Below are 22,649 nucleotides of genomic sequence, written 5' to 3'. Positions count from 1 at the left end.
TATTCTCTATCTCTTGTTTGCCTTGAGTTTTAAAGGATGAATGCGAGTTCAGCAGGTAATCAGATGTATGGCATTAAAGATATAAAAAACACAGGGAACAAAGGCATGAAAGTAGGACATATTTGTGACATTCTAAGGACAGAATAGAGCAGTTTTACTACAATATAGAGGATGGCCATAAGATGGAAGGTTGGAAAAATTGAATCATTAAGAGTCAAAGTATCAAGTTGCATTGAAGTTAATTTAAATTAGTACTAGATAAAGTAAAATAGGGGTCAGCTAGGTGACACAGTGGATAGAGTGCCAGGCCTGGAGTCAGAAAATTTCAAAGTACAATTCCTCTCCCTTAGATTATAATAAAAATCTCCTAATTTGTCTCCAGCCTCTAATATAATAACAGAAGACACCCCTCCTGTACTATACATTGAGTTAACACTCATGCATACTTTAGTGGCAACCATCAATCTGACCTTTATTTACATGGGATAATTTTAAAATCTAAGTTTATTATAAATATAATCATAACTATGATTGTGATATATTTTAAGACAAATATGAATAGTGCCTTATTTTGTGAATTATTAAAAATTTAAGTAAAACACCCAGAATTTTTAAGCAGCCAATATGGGACATATTATAAATCTTAAGAAGCAAATACAAGACATCAAAAGGAATTAAATGCTCAGAACACAGAGAGAATGCTACTAATATTAATATTTAAAAATGAAAAATTAATATTTAGTGAGAGCTATTTTTGTATTAATAAATAAATATTTTAAAATTCTTTTTTCACCATTATGTCCTTTTAAAATATCTATTTTTCTTTCATAACATTTCATAATGTGATATGAATTCAGTATGTTTCATAATTTAATACAATAGTACTCACATATAAATTATAAATAAACAAGATTTTTTTTTTTTTACTGCTGGTGTGTACTATCAAAATAGTTTGAAAGACACTGGCCTAGAGCACTGAGAGTTTAAGTGATTTGCCTAAGGTCACACAGTTAGTATAAATCAGGGGCTGGCATGCTCTAAGCCAAGCTGTCTTGCCATAGGAGCTACTTACACTGAATGTGGGGCAGCTAGGTGGCAGTGGGTAAAGGACTGGCCCTGAAGTTGGGAGGATCTGGGTTAAAATCTTACCTCAAGGGGCAGCTAGATGGTGCAGTGGATAGAGCACTGGCCCTGGATTCAGGAGTACCTGAGTTCAAATCCGGCCTCAGACATTTAACACTTACTAGCTGTGTGAGCCTGGGCAAGTCATTTAACTCCAATTGCCTTAAAACATCTGGGGCCATCTCCAGCTGTTCTGGACCCAGATGGCTCTGGAGGAGAGAGTGAAGTTGGTTACTTTGCATAGCCCTTCCTCACTTAAATCCAGTTCACTGCAAGTCATGACATCACCCTGATGTCATGGTCCTCTTTGAGAATGAAAGACAAACAAGAACAATAACAACTCACACTGAATCAAAATCTGCCTCCCATCAGATTATACCCACTACTTCTAGTCCCTCTCCCCCAAAACAAAAGAAAGTTAAAAAGTGGGTTTCCAAATTAAAATTTGCTATTTCTGAGGTTTAAGAGATAATGATTGGGGGCGGCTAGGTGGCGCAGTCGATAAAGCACCGGCCCTGGATTCAGGAGTACCTGAGTTCAAATCCGGCCTCAGACACTTGACACTTACTAGCTGTGTGACCCTGGGCAAGTCACTTAACCCCCATTGCCCCGCAAAAAAAAAAAAACCCAAACCCCCCCCCCAAAAAAAAAAAAGAGATAATGATTGAGTTGTCTAGTGGAACAATGGAGAAATAGCTGGATTTGGAGTCTGGAAGACCTAGATTCAAACACTGCCTCAGAAACTTTTTTTAAAAAATTATTATTCCTTTATATTTAACATTCTTTTCTTTTATAAATTTTTAGTTCCAAATTCTCTCCCTCCCTTTTATACCCTCTGCAATCCACTGAGATGGAAAGAAGTAAATCAATATGAAATCATGCAAAACACATTTCCATATTAGCCCTATTGCCAAAGAGGAAGTGAGAAAAATATATCATAATTTGCACTCAGAGTTCATTAGTTCTCTCTGGAGGTGGATAGCATTTTTTTCATCGTGAGTCCTTTGGAACTGTCTTGAATCATTGTATTGATCAGAATAGCTGAGTATTTTACAAGTGAACATTATTACAACCTTGATGTTACTGTGCACAATCATCTCCCAGTTCTTCTCACTTAACTTTGTATAAGTTCATATAGTTCTTGCCATATTTTTTCTGAAACAACCCCTCATTATTTCTTATAGCACAATAGTATTCCATCACAATCATATACCACAAATTGTTCAGCCATTCCCCAATTGATGAGCATCCCCTTGATTTGCAATTCCTTGCCACCACAAAAAGAGCTGCTAGAAATATTTTTGTATATAGGTCCTTTTCCTTTTTCTTCAATCTCTTTGGAATACAAGCCTAGTACTGGTATTCTTGGGCCAAAGGATTTGCACAGTTTTATAGCCCTTAAGGCATAGTTCTAAACTGTTCTCCAGAATGGTTGGACCAGTTCACTATTCCACTAACGATTCAGTCGTTTACCTATTTTTACCTTCTCTCCTCTAGTATTTGTGATTTCTGATAGGTGTGAGGTGGTACCTCGGAGTTTTTTCAATTTGTGATTGAAAGCATTTTTTCATATGATTATAGATAGCTTCTGAAAACTGCCTGTCCATATCCTTTGACCATTTATCAATTAGGGAATGGCTCCTATTTTTATAAATTTGACTCAATTCTCTATATAACTTGTAAACTTGTAAAAAGATTTTATATTACTTTATTGCCTATGGTACCTTTGAACAAAATGTCGTTTCCCTGATTATCTCTTTTAATTAGGTCTATTTTTGCTTTTGCTTTATCTGAGATCATGAATACTTCCTCTTCCTTTTTTATTTCACCTGAAGCATATTAGATTCTGTTCTAGCCTTTTATTTTAATTCTGTGTGTTTCTTTTTCAAATATGTCCCTTTTAAACAACATGTTGTAGGATTTCTAAACCATTTTGCTATCTGCTTCTCTTTTATGGGTAAGCTCATCCTATTCACATTTGCAGTTATGATTGCTAACTGTGTATTTTCCTCTATCCCATTTTCTTGTGTTTCTTTTTACCTTTCTTTTTATCCTGCCCCTCCTCAAAAGTTTATTTTGCTTCTAACCACTGCCTCCTTTAATCTGCCCTCCCTTTTAGCATCCCTTCCTTTTACTCTTTTCTTGTCCCCCTCTTGTTGCCCTATTGGATAAGATAGATTTCTATACCCAATTGTGTGTATACACACACACACAGATACATACAGATATATACATATACATATATATACATACATACATATATATATATATATATATATATATATATATATATATATAAACACACTCTGAACTGATTTTTGAGTCCCCTTTGAATGAATTCCACTGTGAGGTTCAATCATTGCCTGCCATTCCCTCCCCCCATCTCCCCCTCTACTTTAAAGCTCTTCCTTATGTGTCTCTTTTATGTGAGAGAATTTATCCCATCCTACCTCTCCCTTCCCCCTTTCTCCTAGTGCATGCCTCTTTCTCACCCCTTCATGTTTTTTAGAGATCCTTCCAACATAATTGACTTATGTCCATACCCTCTATAGAAACTCCTTTTAACTACCCTAATAATGATAAAGTTCTTAGGAGTTACATGAATCCTCTTCCCATACAAGAATGTAAGCAGTTTAATCTTATTGAGTGCTTTTTTATTTCTCTTTCATGTTTACCTTTTTACATTTCTCTAGAGTCTTGTTTGAATGTCAGATTTTCTATTCAGCTCTGATCTTTTTATTAAGAATGATTGAAAAAAAAAGAATGCTTGAAAGTCCTCTATTTCATTAAATATCCATTTTCCCCCTAAAATATACTCAGCTTTGTTGGGTAGGTGATTCTTTTGGGGGGGGGAGGGCAATGAGGATTAAGTGACTTACCCAGGGTCACACAGCTAGTAAGTATCAAGTGTCTGAGGCCAGATCTGAACTCAGGTCCTCCTGAATCCAGGGCCAGAACTTTATACACTGCGCCACCTAGCTACCCCCAAACTAATATTTTTTATTTTTGTCAGGGGGGAGAGGGGGAATGAGGGTTAAGTGACTTTCCCAGAGTCACACAGCTAGTAAGTGTCAAGTGTCTGAGGCTGGATTTGAACTCAGATCCTTCTGAATTCAGTACCAGTGCTTTATAAACTGCACCACCTAGCTGCCCCTGGGTAGGTGATTCTTGGTTGTAATCCTAGCTCCTTTGTCTTCTAGAATATCATATTCTAACTCCTCCACTCCTTTAACATGGAAGCCTATACAACTTGTATGACTCTGACTATGGCTCCGTAATATTTCAATTGTTTCTTTCTGGCTACTTGCAATATTTTCTCCTTGACCTAGGAGCTCTGGAATTTTGCTGTAATCCTCAGAATTTCAATTTGGGGATCTCTTTCAGGTGATGCTCAGTGGATCCTTTCCATTTCTATTTTACCCTATGGTTCTAGAATATTAGGGCAGTTTTCCTTGATAATTTCTTGAAAGATGATATCTAGGCTCTTTTTAAAATCATAGCTTACAGGTAATCCAATAATTCTTTTTTTTCCCCCAGGGCAATGAGGGTTAAGTGACTTGCCCAGGGTCACACAGCTAGTAAGTGTCGAGTATCTGAGGCTGGCTTTGAACTCAGGTCCTCCTGAATCCAGGGCCAGTGCTTTATCCACTGTGCCACCTAGCTGCCCCTAATCCAATAATTATTAAATCATCTCTCCTGGATCTATTTCCCAGGTCAGTTGTTTTCCAATGAGATACTTCACATTTTCTTCTATTTTTATTATTTTGATTTTGTTTTATTGTTTCTTGAGGTTTCATGACTTTATTAGCTTTTACTTGCCTACTTCTAATTTTTAAGACATTATTTTCTTCGGTGACTTTTGTCCCTTTTTTCCCCCCATTTGGCCAATTATGTTTTTTAAGTTGTTATTTTCTTCAATATCTTTTGTGCCTCTTTTACCAAGCTGTTACTTTTCTTTTCATAATTTTCTTGCATCACTCTAATTTCTTTTCCCACGGTTTCTTCTGCAACTCTTATTTCTTTCTTTAACTCTTCCAGAAATTTTTTGGGGGCTTTTGTCCAATTAGCATTTTTCTTTGAGGCTTTGGTTGTAGCTATTTTAAGGTTATCTTTTTCTGAGTTTGTTCTTTGTCTTCCCTGTTATAAAGTAAAGTTCTCTTTTTGTTGTTTGCTCATTCTTCCAGCCTATTCCTTGACTTTGAACTTTATGTCGAAGTTGGGCTTTACTCACTTGGGGGTGGGGAGGCACTTTCCCATGCTTTAGGCTTTTTTGTGCAGCTGTTTTCTGAACTAGTTTTGGAAGGTTGCAAGTTTTTGGTGCTTCCAAGGTGGTGTAATCCAGGGAGAGGTGTGGTCACTACTCTCCTGATCTGTGCTTGTCTTTATCCAGGAAGGGCCTTAAACACTTGTGAGAACTAGCATGCCAACCCCCTGCTGAGAAAGACATTGTGAGATGACCTTTCCTGGCGTCCAGAAGTTACCTCTATTCATAGAACTGCCTGTAAGTCATGTCAATCAGTGGACCAGCCAATTAGCTTGGAGCTATGTGTGGGGACTGCCCTGCTTCCTGTTCTACAAGGAGCTTCAGGGAGAACTGGAAGGGGACTTTCTCTTTCATTCAGGAAGATGCTTGTGGTGGCAGAAGAAGGAGGAAGGTAGCCAGGTTTCCTAACTTTTGGAACTTCATGTGTTCTCTCTTGGATAGCTTGGTGAAGGCAGCTTTCTCTCTCTCTCTCTTTGCTAATCCCTAATATACTTTAATAAATGCTTAAAAGCCTAAGCTGTTGCTGAATTTATCAGTAAATCTTAGCTAGTTTCCCAAAAAAAATTTGGGGGGGGGGGGGAGCAGGTAAGGATACACATTAGATTTTTAAACATCATACACTCCTCTTTGCCCTGGAACTGTGACCCAGAAATGCTTATGGACAATAGAGTTGCCGCTCGGCACCAGCTGTACCTAGTCCCCTATAATCTCTTTCTGAACATTTGTTTGACCCCCTTACCATCTCTGGGCTGATTGTGGCTGCTGTGGCCACTATTGTGGCCACCACATGTGTACACTCTATATAGGCCTCCACCCCAGTGTTACAGACCTCTCCTGCAGACCTCCTAAATTTTCTTAGGCCAGAAAGATGTCTCACTCAGCTTTTTATTTTAAAGTTGGAGGGAAATGTTGAGAGAGTTCAACTGGGTTGCTGCCTTTAATCTACCATCTTGGTCCTGCCCCCATGCTTCTGAAACTTACTGGCTATATAGTCCTAGGCAAATCATTTATCCTTTCTCATCCTCAGGTTTTTTTTTTATTATAAAATAGGAATAATATTAGAACCTTCCTCCAAGGGTTATTATAAGGATTATAAGTAACCTAAGTAATATTATTTGCAAATCTTAAACTGCTAAGTAAATGTTATGGACAATAGATGATGTTATGATGTTTCCACTATAGACTTGGTTTTCTTGAATGTTCTTTGAAGGTGAAAGGGAAAAGACACTCGGAACAGGAGTGTGACATTGACGGGCCACTCTTTATGTTAGAGAGAAGATCCACCTTCCAGAAGACTTTATAAAATCCACAGAAGTCCATTTTTATAGCATCCCAAGACAAAGGCAAGTCCACAGCCAAGTCAGCCCCCACATGATTATAAGACTCCAGAGAGAACAGAAAAAAATGTTGAAGAATCAGGCCTTTAACCTTATTCTCAATGTATGACCCTCCTTCTTTCTCCTCCACCTTGCCTAAGGCTTCTGGGGGGGCATATTCTGATGGAGCTGGGATTGGAGTGGAGAGCCATCTCTGCAGAGCTGACCTTAGAGCTAAGCTTATTCCAACCATCCACCTTAGCTCTGAATTGCATCCATAGGCTATTTGCATTTCATTAGCTATCTAGTTCTACCCTCCCATTGCCTCACATAACCATCACACTACATGATCTTGGACAACTGGCTGGCTTTATTTGGGTGCACTCCCTTATAATATATCCCATACAAGTAAAGTTACATTAGCTTGGTCATACAGGTCATTCATAATTACTTTGTTTTATTTCTCATGTTTCATTTATGTATTAATACTTTTTTGTGCCTATGATGAGCAGGGTCTTCCAAAGAGCAGGACCCCCTGAAGCATAGGACCAGGGGCAGAGCCCCACTTGCCTGGTTTAAGGGTGGTACTGGGTATTGCTTAATAAAATAGAGAGGTAGATCAATAGGATAGACTAGACAAGGGAGAATCAGAAACAATAGAACTCAGCCTAGTGTTCTAAAAACCAGAAAATAAATTCTTGGAAAAGAACTCCCTGTTTCATTAACAAAACAAAAAAAAAACCACTGAGAAAACTGGAAAGCCTTCTGGAAGAAATTATTCTTATATCAAAACCTTATACTATATTCCAAACTTATATTAAATGGATACAAACAATAAAAATTAGAAGAGAAGCAGATCATCATACCTGTCAGACCTATGTAGGAGATATTCTTTACTAAACAAGGGACAGAGGCAATTATTATTATTTTTTTTTAGTGAGGCAATTGGGGTTAAGTGACTTGCCCAGGGTCAACACAGCTAGTAAGTGTTAAGTGTCTGAGGCCGGATTTGAACTCAGGTACTCCTGACTCCAGGGCCAGTGCTCTATCTATTGTGCCACCTAGCTGCCCAGAGGCAATTATAAAAAATAAAACATATAACTTTAATTACATGAAAATGAAAAGCTTTTGCATGTACCTGGTATAAGAAAGCAAGTGGTAAAATGGAAAATATTGTATCAAATCTCTCTAATAAGGGCTTAATATCCAAAAATCTATGAATAATTAACATATATATATAAATAAAGACAAAAAAGATGGGAATACTTGATGTTGGCAGGGTCATGGGAAGATAGGTGTACTGGTGCACTGTTGGTGAAATTGGGAATCAGTATAACCATTTTAGGAAGCAACTTGTAATTATTCAAACAAAGTAACTTAATTATCCATACACTTTGATCCAGAGATTCATTTCTATACTTATTCCTTGAGGAGGCCATTTATAAGAAGAAAGTCCCCATATAACTAAAATATTTTTACCAATACTTTTTTGTTTGTTTGTTTTGTTTGTTTTTGTTTTTTTAAAATTAATAAAGTATTTTTTCCCATTACATGTAAAGATAGTTCTCAACTTTTGTTTATACAAGCTTTCCAATTTCAGATTTTTCTCCCTCTCTCCCCTCCCTCCCCCCTCCCCTAGACAGCAGGTAATCTGATATAGGTTTTATATATATACACACACATAATAACATTAAACATATTTCTGCATTAGTCATGTTATAAGAGAAAAATCAGAGCAATGACGAAAAACCTCAAAATAGAAAAACATCAGCACCAAAACCAAAAGAAATAGTATGGTTCATTCAGCATCTATACTCCACAGTTCTTTTTTTTTTTTTCCCTGGATTTGGAGATCCTCTTCTATCATGAGTTCCCTAGAACTCTTCTGTACCATTGCATTGGTGACAAGAATATAGTCCATCGCAGTAGATCAACACTCAAAGTTGATGATACTGTGTACAATGTTCTTCTGGTTCTGCTCATCTCACTCATCATCAGCCCACGCAAGACCCTCCAGGTTTCTCTGAACTCCTCCTGCTCATCGTTTCTTACAGCACAATAGTATTCCATTGTATTCATATACCACAACTTGTCCAGCCATTCCCCAATTGATGGGCATCCGCTCAACTTCCAATTCCTTGCCACATAAAGAGCAGCTATAAATATTTTTGTACATGTGGGTCCCTTTCCTCTTTCCATGATTTCTTTGGGAAAAAGACCCAAAAGTTTTGCCAATACTTTTTATGATAGCTGAGAACTGGAAATTAAAGTAGATGCCCATAGCTTGGGGAATGTCTAAATAAACTGTGATACATGAATGTAATGGAATATTACTAAGCTATAAGAAATGATGAATGTGATATATATGGAGAAGCATGTAAAGATCAACATGAACTGATGCAGAGTGAAGCAAGCACAGCTGAGAAAACAATATACACAATTACTATAACAATGTTAATGAAAAGAACACCCCCCTCAAAAAAAGTGAATGTTGCAGAATTATAAAGAATAAGCATGGCTCAAGAATATGAGAAGACACCCCGCCTCACCTTTTTGCAGTGGTGGGAGTTCCACAAGTGTTTATATTTACATATTTGGGACTTTTTTGATGTGTTGAACAGTTCTGATTTTTTTCTTTTTAAAAATACTATTTGTCAAATGGGATGGCTCTCAGAAGGGAGGGATAGGGATGGATAGTGGGAGAAATTATGGTGATGTAAAAAATAAATAAAAACTTATTTTAAAACAAAATTCTTTGTTGTAAGGAATAGCTCTCTGCAAAGGGAGGAAAGAGAGATTTGGGACAGCTAGGTGGCACAGTGATCAAAGCACCAGCCCTGGATTCAGGAGGACCTTAGTTCAAATCTGGCCTCAGACACCTGACACTTACTGTGTGACCTTGGGCAAGTCACTTAACCCTCATTGCCCTGTCCCCCACTCCCAAAAAAGAGAGACAAGAGAAAATCTAGAAAATATAAATCAATAAAATTTATTTTTAAATAAGTTTTTGTTAATGTTTTCTGTTTCTTATATCACCATAGAATCTATATATATATATATATATATATATATATATATATATATATATACCTTTCTCCTTTCCCCCTCCCTGCCCCTGAGAACCATCCCATATGACAAATAGTATTTTTTAGAGAGGAAAAAAAAAATCAGCATATCTGATTGACACATTGAAAAAGTCTGAAAACATGTGTAATGTGTAACACCTAAGGACCTCCCACCTCCATGAATCTATAGTTCTACATTTGAGTCCATAAATGATCTTTATATTTTGTTTCATTTACTTTTGATTTTGGGTGTGTTGCTATTCTTTCCATTTATATTGTTGTAGTTACTGTGTATATTTTCTTGGCTCTGATTACTTCACTTTTTATCAATTAATATAGACCTTTTCATGGTCCTCTGTATTCATCACACTAATAATTTATTCTTGTTGTTCATCTGTTTTCAGTCATGTCCAATTCCCTGGGGTACATCAAGTAAAGCATCATATCATGGCAGGAAGAGTTTTATCTCTTCTTTACCTATTATCTTTATTCCTTTAATTTCTAGTCTTATTGCTATTGCTAGCATTTCCAGAACTATATCAAATAATAGTGGACATCCTTGTTTCACTCTTATATCTATTGAAAAGGTTCTAGTGTATCCCCATTGTATGTAACAATCATTGAATCACTAGGTAATAACTTAGATGACTAGCTATAAATGGAAGAATTGTCCTTAAGTTTCAGCCAGTTCCCATGTAAAGGATTCAATTTCATATAAAAAGGACATTTAAGTCAATCAATCAATTAGCATTTATTAAGTACCTACTTTGCACCAGGAACTGTGCTAAGCACTAGGGATACAAAAATAAGCAAAAGAGATTGCTGTTCTCAAGGAGCTTACATCTAATAAGTCCTCTAGAAAACTAACAAATCAAGTCATGTGGCACATCCAGGTGAAAAGTCCTGTGGCTGTGGGTTGGAATTCTTAGTTTAAATGTAAATTCACTAGATCTTCCCCTTGCTACGACTATGCCAAGCACATAGAAATCCAGATTTACACTCCCCCTCCCCTCCACCCCAAACCCTTGCTTGCTTTGTTCCTCATCTTTAAAAGAATCTTGGAGTAAAAAAGACACCGGAGTCATCTTAGATACACTGAAAGGTTAAGTATGAAGAGAGAACCTGCAAACTTGTGTATCATCATCATGATTCCCTAAATGATAAAGGGCAACTAGATGGTTCAGTGGGTAAAGTACTGGATCTGGAGTCCAAAAAACATGAGTTCAAATTTGGTCTCAGACAAGGACTGTCTGTCCCTGGGCAAATCACTTAACTTCTGTTTGCCTCAGTTTCCTCGGCTGTAAAATGGTGATAATAACAGCATCTACCTTTCAGGGTTGTTTGAAGAAGAAGTGAGATAATATTTGTAAAGTACTTAGCACAGCGTCTGGCACTTAGTAGATGCTATATAACTGCTTATTCCCTCCCTCTCCCCAGACACCACCACCCAATTCCATGCAAACAGCTGTTTTCCATAATGAGAACTGTTAGCAATTAGTAAAAGCTGCCCATAGCTGAAACTTATTCATAAGAAATATGAGGGCCCCAAAGTACAGTGCCTGGCATAAAGTAAGTGCTTAATAAAATGCTTGTTGACTTACATGAGTGAGCAAAGGAGAAACATACTTTTCCCTTAGCTCAGACTGTCTGGACAATCTGATGTTTGATTAAACACCTGCCTGATCATAGGTAAATCAATGTCATGCCCTTTGGTCACTACCACAGGCTGATGTGTGCTGCCAGACCTTAGACTTGCCTTCTGAATTTGGGTCCTCCTAGTTATGCTAGTATAGTGGCTCGGGGAACTTACCCCTTTGCCTTACATAACCCACGATTTACTTCTGGCTTTGCACCAACTATGTAGTTACTGCTGTAGATCACCAAAGTGCCACAGAGGGCTCTTTGCAAGGTCTAATTGTGAGGCCCCCTCCTGCCCTTGGCAAGGTATAGGCTTGGAGATTAAGGCAGTGGTAGAATACATGCTTCTCAAGCTCACATTCAGGAAAGAAAATAGTAGGAAAGAGGGATCAAAAAGGGCAGAGATGTCAAGATGAATTTCAGTTGTATCCATACTGATATATGAGATGGCTATAAAAATCAGGAGGAAAAACAAACAACTTTTTTTGGTGACCCACAAATCTGAACTTGAGTTCCTGACATCCTGAAATCTGCCTTTACTCAAAGTGCAAGGGAAATCACGGTAAATCAACCCTTTCAACAGGACTATACAACCCAGGTCAAGGGATGACAAATGTATGATACACATCACTAGGTGGGTCATAAAGTAAGGATCAGAAATGATAAATGGCAGAGACTGGGAGACCAAGAGCTGTGCAAGACAAGCTAATGATCTGGGTCTTTGGACAAATCCTCCCATCTCATGCATGAAAAATGCAACATGAAAAATGCAAACCATCAACAGAGATAGAACTGATGGTATCTGAATACAGATTGAAGCATAATTTTGCTAGCTCCTCTTTCTAAAGGTATTTTGTATATTTTCTTTCACAACCTGACTAATGAGATGTTTTGCATAACTGCACACGTATGACTTATATTGAATTGCTGGATTTCATAGGGAGGGATGAGGAGGGAGGGAAGAAGAAAATTTAGAACACAAAGTTTTAAAAAATCAATGTGAAAAGTAATGATGAACAGAAGGAGTTCAGAGAAACCTGGAAGGACTTACAGGAACTGATCCTGACTGAGAGGGACAGAATCAGGAGAACATTGTATACAGTGACAGCAACATTGTGTGACAAACAATGGTGATAGACTTGGCTCTTTTTAGCATTGCAGTGGTGCAAGACAATTTCAAAGAACTTCACGATAGAAAATGTTCTCAATATCCAGAAAAAAAGAGCTGTGGTTTAGGAGTTCAGATTGAGGGGGCAGCTAGGTGGTACAGTGGATAAAGCACTGGCCCTGTATTCAGGAGTACCTGAGTTCAAATTTGACCTTAGACACTTGACACTTAATAGCTGTGTGACTCTGGGCAAGTCACTTAACCCCAATTGCCTCAAAAAAAAAAAAAAAGGAGTGCATATTGAACCATATTGTTTCTACTTTGGGGCTGTTTTTTTCCTTTTTTGAAGTTTTTCTCTTGTGCTCTGACTCTTCTTTCACAATATGACTAATGCAGAAATATGTTTAATGTGATTGCACATATATAGCCTATATTGGAAAAATTTGGAATAGAAACCCTATGAGAACAAATGTTGAAAGCTGTCCTTATATGTAACTGGAAAATAATACAATACTGAACAAAAAAACAAACCAAAACAACAACAAAAAAAAACCCCAAACCCCAAATCCTCCCATCTTGCCTGGCAATAGGAGAATGTATAAGCCTAAGATCCCTTGGAATAATGGGGTTACTTTTCCCACCTGCCCAACCTCCCCCTCCTACCACTGGACTTGTCCCCATAGCCTCTATCCAGAGGAACAAGCCCTGTGGAGAAAGGGCCAGCCTTATCTATCAACTGCCAACCACAGTGCATACAAAAAAGCCTAGCTGAAGCAACAAGGCACCCTGAGGGAACAGACACAAAGCCAAAGGGTCAGGTGAAGACAAACCATCTCCACCTTTCCTCCCACCCTGATGAAGAAAGTCCAGGACTCTGAGCCCAAGAACTGCGGGAAGACCAGCGCTCTCCGCCGGCCCCCCCCCCCCCCGCCCCCAGCTGCCATCCTACAATCAACCCTTGTGGAGATGATGGGATTTTGTAATGTAACTGCTTCTCCAGGAGCTGCAGCTCCTAACTTCTTAGCTGGTACAGCTTCTGAATAGTCAGAAATTTCATCACCAAAGTCCTTGGTTATCTAATAGTTCAGTATCAGAATTAGGTATTTTTTCAGTGGAAATATTTAAAAAGCTGCATTATCACCTATCCCTGGGGCCTTTCTAAATAACTGGAACTTCCTGTGTCATCTCCCATTAGAATGTTTCTTGAGAGCTGAGTCTTGCTTTTCCATCTAACCCCCAGCACTGAGCACAGTGCTTCTGAACAGAAGTGTTTAATAAATGCCTTTTCAATCATTCATTTATGGTTTGCCATTTGCTTTCCTTACAAAAGCATCAAGAAGTGCAAATAGTATTGTCCCCATTTTTCAGATGGAGACAGGTTCTGAGAAGTGATTTGTCCACGGACATGCTTCACTTGGTCAACTATTCCTGACACAAGTGAATAACTGATATCTTCCCTTCTCAGACAGTAACTTTCAGATCTTGAGGTACTGGACACCAGGCACACAATGGGCTTGAACCCCAATGAATAGAGACAATTTTGTTTGAAAGAGGGAAAATAAATATTTAATGAGGAATTTGCAACAATATGGACTCTAAGGGAATTTTCCAGCTCAATACAAACATGAAAAGCCATTAAACTATAAATTCAAAAGATAATTCTGAACAATAACCTTCAAGAGACATAACCACTCCTGCAAATAAAATTCAGTTCCCAGCTGAACATCCTACCCATAAACCAATGAGAGGGAGGCAGGGGGTGGGAGGGAGAAAGGGGTAGAGTCACAGAAGGACAGGAACCATGGGTGAGAGAAAAGAAGGTGAGAGGAAAGAGAGTGAGCGAGCTAGGGCACCAGGGAGGGAGGAGAGGAAGGACCCCAATGATGTCAGCTATTCTTCCACCCAGAAGAAAAAAAGCTATGTATTCCACTCTGCTGACCAGGAAGGCAAGGGCCAAAAGAGGCTGAGGGAAAATCCTATGCATCCGTAAGTCCTTCCTGCTATACCCATCTTAGTCAAGCAACCATTTAACAAGCATTTCTTATGTGTTCACTATGTTTCTGGCACTATGCTAAGGACTAGAGGTACAAAAACCAAAAGAAACAGTTCCTGACCCCAGGGAGCTTACATTCTAATGGGAGGGACAAGAAGTACACATATAAGTATTTACAACCTGCTTCCTTCTTACTAGTTCATCTCCAGCGTATTCACCAACTGTCCCTGAGGGTTAAAAGGCAACCCCCCCCCAACCCAAAATCCCCAACATTTAAAAAACCCAACCCCATTCCTTCTGCAATTCACGCTCTAAGCCAAATTTGACATACATAACAGTTTTGGGTTTGTGTGTGTTTGTATAATGAGATTTATTTTTCTGCAACTAGTTTGTATTGGAATGGGCAAGTGGAACCAGAATCCCTACTGTTCCAACTTCCATCTTCTTGGTTGAAGAGAAACTGGTATTCAAAGCTGGCTGGGAGTGTGAGGAAGGGGAGTAAGCAGGGGAGAAAGTTGGGGAGAGCTCTTGGTTTCTGTTTTCCCATATATTCTAAGCTGTCTTTTTGGTAGCTCTTCTTCATTCGGGGAAAGGAGATGAGAGCTGTGGGGTTACTTGGGCCAGGGCCTGCAAGACAGGAGTGGGTCAGGGGAAGATATCTCAGTGGGGCCCTGGGGGCCCAAAACGCTCCATGGTCTGCAGCACCAGAGCCAGATAGTCCAGAAAGGTGGTGATAGAGACTCGGAAGAATCGTGCTTCTTCTGCTCTCCAGTGGAGAACCAATTTGTTCCCAATGACAGTTAACTCCCGCTGAACACCATTCCGTCGAGGCTCAGGATCCGGGTCCAAAGATCGGCATGCAATCTCTGCTTCCATAGGGGATGGGAAGGGCACCGACAGAGAGAAGTCATAGAAGCCACGGCCATGGTTATCTACTGTGATGTTGCTGTCTCCCCCTGGGCCTGGATGATGTGGCCTCTGGATGGATGCCTCCATGTTCCTGAAGTCAATCTTACATCAAAAAAGTCCAACCCTGTTAATGACAGAAAGCCACCTCCTCAATCAAGTAAAATGACTCAATGCAGACAGGTCAGACCAGGCCTTTTTCCCCAGAGAAAGAAAGGAGGACATATAGTTTATAAAGAGAATGACTGGGGGCAGCTAGGTGGCGCAGTAGATAAAGCACTGGCCCTGGATTCAGGAGGACTTGAATTCAAATCCAGCCTTAGACATTTGACACTTACTAAGCTGTGTGACCCTGGGCTAGTCACTTAACCCTCATTGCCCTACAAAAAAAAAGAAGAGAGAATGACTGACGAATCCAGTAATGTGACATCTACAAAGTAATTCTATTAAGCCCTACATTTATTCTAATTTGGCTTCCTAGTGATTGGTGAATTCAAAACATTTTTAAAAGGTTCTATGTATCTCCCTTTGTCAACCTGAGAATAAAAAACTGGCCCCTAACCATACCATCAAACTATAATCTGCACAGAGCTGATTGCACAGGTTGCAATTAGGTGTGTGACTTCATTTCCCAGAATAAGACAAGGGCCGGGACACCAGGGGTGGCCCATATCTGTTTGGGTCCACTGATGGTTTGTATGCTATTAACAAACCCTGTATCTAGCTTAGAGGTAAGTGTGGTTGTGGTTGTTCCTTAAAGTATTGTACTAATAATGAATCTGGAATCAAAAGGAGAATATCAAGGAATAATGAATGAAAACTGACATGTATTCAGTACTTTAAGGTTTGGAAAGTACTTTACGTATATTATCTTATTTGAAACTCACAACGGCTTTATGAGGGGATGCTATTATTATCATCCCATTTTATTTTAAGACCCAAGGAGGTTTAGTGCCTTAACCACAGTCACAGAGACCCAAAGGATAAGGGGCAGGACTTCAGCCTTGCTCTTGCTGATGCCAAGTCCCAGGTCTAGCCACTCTACTGTGCTGCTTCATTTAGGCTGGGGATCTCTTAGGACCAGGAATGTATCCAGTGCCTGGGAATCCAGGAACAAAGCACTCTAATCCATGGCTTCCTGTCACCTTGGCTGGATGGATCAGAGAAGAATAACCCCTTAGGGTTGACAAACTGGCAGAAGCTATGACAGAAGTTGAGCTGATTTGAAAACCATGAACAGCATTGAGGTTACACAGGAGCTCAGCTGCTTGTGATGTCGGTTGGTGAGCTATTAAAGCTTAAAACTGAATGGAGACTTTTGTGACACCTTATATAGATACATATGCCCCCCCCCTCCCAGAATGTAAGCTCCTTGAGGGCAGGGAATGTTTCTTTTTTCCTGTGTAACTCCAGTGCCTGTCACAAAGCCTGGCACACATAGGTGATTAAGCAATATTTATTGACTGACTGTGAAGGATTATTTTTGCAAATTTACTTATCAGAGCGTCTATGCAAAGTTCTTTACAAACAGGAAACCAAAGGATGTCTCAATTCTACTTTCTGCATTTTTCCTGTATGCATTTTTTGCTTTAAATATTATTTTATAGACACAAAAAAAATATCTATTTGTTGAAAGGAGTTCCACCCCTGCCACATCCTAATAAGCAAGACACTTGGCCACTTAGTGCCCCAGAAAGCTTAGATTCTAAATTGCACAGGTGTGATCTGCACAGCAGAAGTCTCTGTTCTTAGAGTTCCCTATACCAGTGAAATCTCAGGTCCAGTCCAAAAACTGAATTTGATTGGCCGAAAATTACAATGAATCCTAGGATGACAGATTTAGAGCTGAAAGTGACCATAGAAACAATCTAGTTCAAACCACTTCTGATCCTTTCTACCTGTCACTATATCTCCCTAGGCTTCACATAAATGAGGGGGGTTGTGGGGAGGCCTTTATTAATTGACTCAGAGTAAACTGCACTAACAATATTATTTAAAAAATCTAAAAGACTTGAGAAGTCTGATCTATGCAATGACCAACTGCTGAAGATAGAGAATGCTACCCACCTTCTGGAAAGGGGTAGACTCAAAATGCAGAAATTTTTCAGACACAGACAATGTGGGAATTTGTCTTGCTTGAAATATCTGGTACAAGACTTTGTTTATGTTTTGTTTCTCCACACCCCCAACCCCCTCCCTGGGGCATGGAACAGGAAAGAAAAAAAAGGGGGGGGGAGGAGGGTCCCTTGCATCCTTATCCTATCACAAATCTTGTCCTGCCAAGTCTCAGACTTATATCACTCCCACCATCTGCTGCCATAACTCCTTTTCAGGTGCAGCTGAACCAAAGAAACTGTTTGGATCTCACTTCCTTCTGTCACCATTCTGGTGCAGGCCCTCGTCACCTCATGCCTGAACTTTTGCAATAGCCTCCTCGATGGTTTCCCTGCCTTGAGTCTTTTCTCTCTTTAATCCATCCTCCACTTAGTTGACAAAGTGTTCTTCCTAAAGCCCAAATCTGATGTCACCCCCTACTTGATAAACTCCAATGCTTCCCTACTATGTTACAACTCCCTCCTCCACACCTACTTTGATTCAGTGACACTGACTTCCCTGTTGCTGCTCAGGCATTTCATGGCCCCATTTGGGGTTTTCTTGGCAAAGATAGTGGAGTGGTTTGCCATTTCCTTTTATAGCTCATTTTACACATAAGGAAACTGAGGCACACGTAGTTAAGTGACTTGCCCAAGGTCACATAGCTAATAAGGGACTCAGGAAGATGAGTCTTGCTGATTCCAGGTTCTGCATTCTATTCCCTGTGCTACCCAGCTTCCCCTTGCTGTTCCTCAAACAATTGCTCCATATTTCATGACCACATGTTTCACAGTCTACCATACCTGGAATTCTCCTCTCTTCTCTATCCCCTAGCTTCCTTCAAGTGTCAGCTAAAATGCCACTGTCTACAGGAAGCATTTCCTGGCCCTCCTTAAAGCTAGTGTCTTTTCTCTGAGATGATCTCCAACTTATCTTGCATGTATCTTGTTACCATGTAGTTTTTTGCATGCATGTTGTCTTTCAATGAGACTGTAAGCTACTTGAGTACAGGGATGACTTTTGCCTTTCTTTCTATTCCCTGAACTTTGCATGCTGCCAGACGCACAGGTGCTAGATAAATGTTTGCCAATTTGCCTGGATGTTTATTATAGGGGTTACCATGCTGCCGGGTTAGATGCTTCCCCCAATCATCTTCTCTCCTCTTCACTTTTTACCATCAGTTACCATTCTTGCATAAAACAATCTGGCTCCAGTGTCAACTTCTACAATCTGACCCCATCTCACAGGTCCAACTTAATCTTCCACTGTCCCACAACAGAAGTCCAGCTTAGTTCTATCCAAGCCTTCACCTCATCCCTGGTTCCCTAAAACCCAACACCCTCTTTCCTCCTCCTACTATCCAATCTCTTCTCTAATTATCCAAACCTCCAGCCATTATTCAGGGTAAGGCCTTCCTTGACAACCTCGTGGTCTCTAACTTTGCACTTAGGAAGTCATAGAGTACTTCCAGTCAAAACCATCCATTCTGAATAAATGTGAGTAAAGCACACAGAGGGAGGTAATGAGGCAAGTGATGAGAATATCCTATGGAGCATCTATGAGAACAGGTTCAATCTCCTGAGGAATTCATCTTGAATTAAGGTACCTAGATGGAACTTCATTATGTAGAGAAGACAAGTGTCTAAACTCAAACCTGCCTCTTATCTTGGCTATGTAACTGACTACTGTGAGATCCTAAGCAAATCACCTGATCTCTTTGGAACAATTTTTGTTTTGTTGTTGTTGGGGGGGGGGGGATCAAAATGAAGATAAAAATCCCTACTTGCCCAACAGACTTGTGAAGACACAATAGGATTAAAGACATGAAAGCACTTTGAGTAGTTAAAAGACAAGTTCATACACCCAAATATTTTAGGATAAAAATGTCAGAGAGAAGGGTTTGGAAAAGAGATGGGTAACTGGGCTTTCAACCAATGGGAAAAAGTAATTTCTGATCTCTACAGCAAGAGTTCTTAATCTTCTTTTGTGGAGAATACCCACTTTAGGTCCTCTCCTCAGAATAATGTTTTTAAATGCATAAAACAAACTAGGAATACAAAGGAAATCAATTATGTTGAAATAGAATTATCAAAATATTTTTAAAAACAAGTCCATAGACCCTAAGTTAAGAACCTCTCTACTGTAGAGGATATCTTAAAAGCAGAGAGAGGCCTGGGATCAAAAGATGTGATAAAACAGAGGCCCAAACTGACATGCTCACTCATTCATTAAATCTGTTGATACCCTAATGAAAGGGAAGGCTACTTCCCTTATTAATACCTACTCAGAGGCCCTTCCTCAGAAGTAGAGATGCAGCACAACTTAGGGAACCTCCAGTAGTCAGGTAAAACCTGGATTGGAATAACTGCCTCCTATACTTAAGTGGCTTTGTGACCTCATTGAAACTCTATGAGCTTTAATTTCCAAATATATAAAACAGGGATAACACCTATTGTATGAACTTCACAGCATGGTTAGGGGAATCAAATCAAATAATGTATGTAAAAGCACTCTGTCACTCTAATGAATCGCTACTTTCCCCCTTCCCCAAATACCTTAGTAACGGGCTCACCTGTATCCTCAAACAGGTGGGGCTGATCCTCTAAGTTCACTCTCCTCACTGATTTGATGACTTCCCTGATCTTCCCCAGGTGAGAAGGGAGGGAACGACTTCAGCACCAAGATGTGTCACTTCTTGTGACTGCAGCCTCTGCCCCTGAAACTCTTGACTAGAGATCTCAAATCAAGGTCATGTCTCCTAGGATGAATTCAAGCTTCTTCCACCACCTTCATCCCTGCTGCTCCACAGAAGCCACGGCCTGGGTCTAAGGGGCAGAGTCACTGTAGTCAGGTCTTTCTCCCAGGGGCTCAGCAATGTCTGCCCAGCAAGTAACTCTCCCTCTTTTGTCCTGGCTTAGGGCAACTTTGGAGGCAGCTAGGTGGCTCAGTGGATACAGTGCTAGGCAGAAGACCTGAGTTCAAATATAGCCTCACTTACTTGCTTTGTGACCCTGGGCACGTCACTTAATCTCTGTTTGCCTTTCTCCACTGGAGAAGAAAATGGCAAACCACTCCAGTATCTTTGCCAAGAGAACCCCAACGCTGACTTGGACGAGACCGAATGACCAAACAACAACAACAAGAAGACCATCAACAACAACAATGGGGCAACTTTATCACTCTGGATCAAGGGTCCTAAAGAAACATCGAGAGACAGAGAGGCACACACACATTCACACGCCATGCTGGGAAGGCCAAGCAGCCAGTGGAGGCGATGTGGGCAGAGACTGCAACGCAGGGTTAAGGTTAACCTCGAGGCCCTTCGGAACAGACAGGCTCACCCTCGGCCTCAACTATCCCTCCACCCGGGGCCTCATGCCAGGGTCACCCCCACCAGCCCACAAACTCCCCCCCACCCACCCCAACACGGACAGAACACGATCACACAACTGTGAAAAGACACAATCCGGGTCTTAGCTCACAAACTCATGCCCGCATCGACACGTTATCACCCATACGAACATAATCAACCGCACACGACAGGATCGTCCATGCTCACAACACACGCACGCGTACACGTACACGCGCGCGCGCGCACGCTCTCACAAGCTCACCGTCTCCCCCACAACACGGCTCCCACACACTTAGCATACCGTCCCAGCGGGGGCCCTCCCGCGGGTCCGCTAGAGCCGCCAGAATATCAATTCACTCCCCACGTGCCCCCCGCGACCCGGGGATCAGAGGCGGCCAAGGTTCCCAAGAAACCGGCTGAACCGCGGGGGCCGCTGGGAAACCGCCTTTGGGAGCAAGGCGGGTCACAGCCCGGAGGATTCTGGGAAGAGTAGTTCTGTAGGTCCCTCTGCTCAAACGTAGTTTCCGTGACCATCCTGGGCCCCTTCTACTTTCTCCTTAGTTACTGGTTGTCTCTGTCTTTTTCAATGATGGTCTGCATGCATGAACTTCCCTGAACGTGATTGTTGATGATAATAATAACAAATTATATTTATATAATTCTTTCAAGTTTGAAAAGCACTTTTCATCCGTTAGCTCATATGAGAAAAAGCATCCAACACATTCTCGTTCCTAGACACCCACTGTTAAATTTTCTTTCAGTTAATAGATCATCAGCATTTATTAAGAGCCTACCACGTGACAGCCACTGCTCTGGGGATACAAAAAGAGGTGAAAGACACTAGTCCTGCCCCCAAGGAGTTTACAATGTAATGGGGGAGGGGGCAGCTAGGTGGCTCAGTAGATAAGGCCCTAGGCATGGATTCAAGAGGATCTGAGTTCAAACCCAGACTCAGACACTTGACACTTACTAGCTGTGTGGCCCTGGGCAAGTCACTTAACTCTTATTGCCCTGCAAAAAACAAACCAAAAAAACCAACAACACCAAAACCAAAAAAATAATCTAATAGGGGAGACAATACACAACTATGTACAAACAAGTTATGAGCATGACAAATAGAAAATAATAGAGGGAAGACCCCAAGATTAAGGAGCATCTGGAAAAAACTTTCTGCAGAAGATGGGATTTTAGTGGGGACTTGAAGGAAGCCAGGGAAGCCAAGATGAGGAGGGAGAAAAGTTCAGGAATGGGAGATAGACAGAGAAGGTGCCTTTAGGGGAGAGATGGATCAGCCAGGAAGCCAATGTCACTGGATCTCAGAGTAGGTTACCTATTGAGGATCATTTTTAAGTATGAGTAAATTTTCAATAAGCATTTACACCTCAGAAACCCAGAATTACTACAAATCAGAGTTTGATTATTTTTTGTTGATTTTCTAGAATTGAGAAAATGTTAACAATTCAGATGAAACTTAAAAATATGTGCATATTCCCCCCTCCCAATCTCTCCCCTCCAGTTAGATATTTACCAACACACTCCCATATTGCTCTATAAGCAGTATTTAAGCTTAAAAGGAGTGTAGTAGAAGGCTCAGGCACTGAAGATACCACCAGACTTGAGGCTTTGTGTACCAGATTGCAGGTTGATAATAGTAATAATAATAACTGGCATTTATATAGTGCTTTAAGGTTGGCAAGGTGCCCGTTATTCATTTGAGTCTTACAAAACTCCTGCCTTCATGGATTTTTTCATTTTCTTCCTGTCCTTCATGACCCTGTCACTGAATCTTTT

At 40.3% G+C, this 22,649-nt stretch overlaps 1 protein-coding gene across 9 annotated transcripts; it reads right to left on the bottom strand.

The window, feature by feature from the left end:
- Window positions 1-14,070: 14,070 nt before the first annotated feature.
- Window positions 14,071-21,304, bottom strand: LOC122743903 (EKC/KEOPS complex subunit LAGE3-like). 9 transcript variants are annotated; one of them, XM_043989133.1, is made up of 3 exons: window positions 21,160-21,304; window positions 20,079-20,331; window positions 14,071-15,539 (listed from the first exon to the last, which is right to left on the bottom strand). In XM_043989133.1, the coding sequence occupies exon 3, from the start codon at window positions 15,500-15,502 to the stop codon at window positions 15,167-15,169; it is 336 nt and encodes a 111-aa protein (XP_043845068.1). In that variant the 5' UTR covers window positions 15,503-15,539; window positions 20,079-20,331; window positions 21,160-21,304; the 3' UTR covers window positions 14,071-15,166. The 9 variants fall into 9 exon arrangements, with proteins under 9 accessions (XP_043845068.1, XP_043845070.1, XP_043845069.1 ...); XM_043989135.1 differs by lacking the exon at window positions 21,160-21,304 and adding an exon at window positions 20,957-21,137; XM_043989134.1 differs by lacking the exon at window positions 21,160-21,304 and adding an exon at window positions 20,989-21,110.
- Window positions 21,305-22,649: the final 1,345 nt, after the last annotated feature.

This window comes from Dromiciops gliroides, chromosome 2 (assembly GCF_019393635.1).
Source record: "Dromiciops gliroides isolate mDroGli1 chromosome 2, mDroGli1.pri, whole genome shotgun sequence".
Lineage (NCBI taxonomy): Eukaryota > Metazoa > Chordata > Mammalia > Microbiotheria > Microbiotheriidae > Dromiciops > Dromiciops gliroides.
Note: the sequence above shows the minus strand (reverse complement) of the source record. Positions and strands in the feature narration are given on the sequence as shown.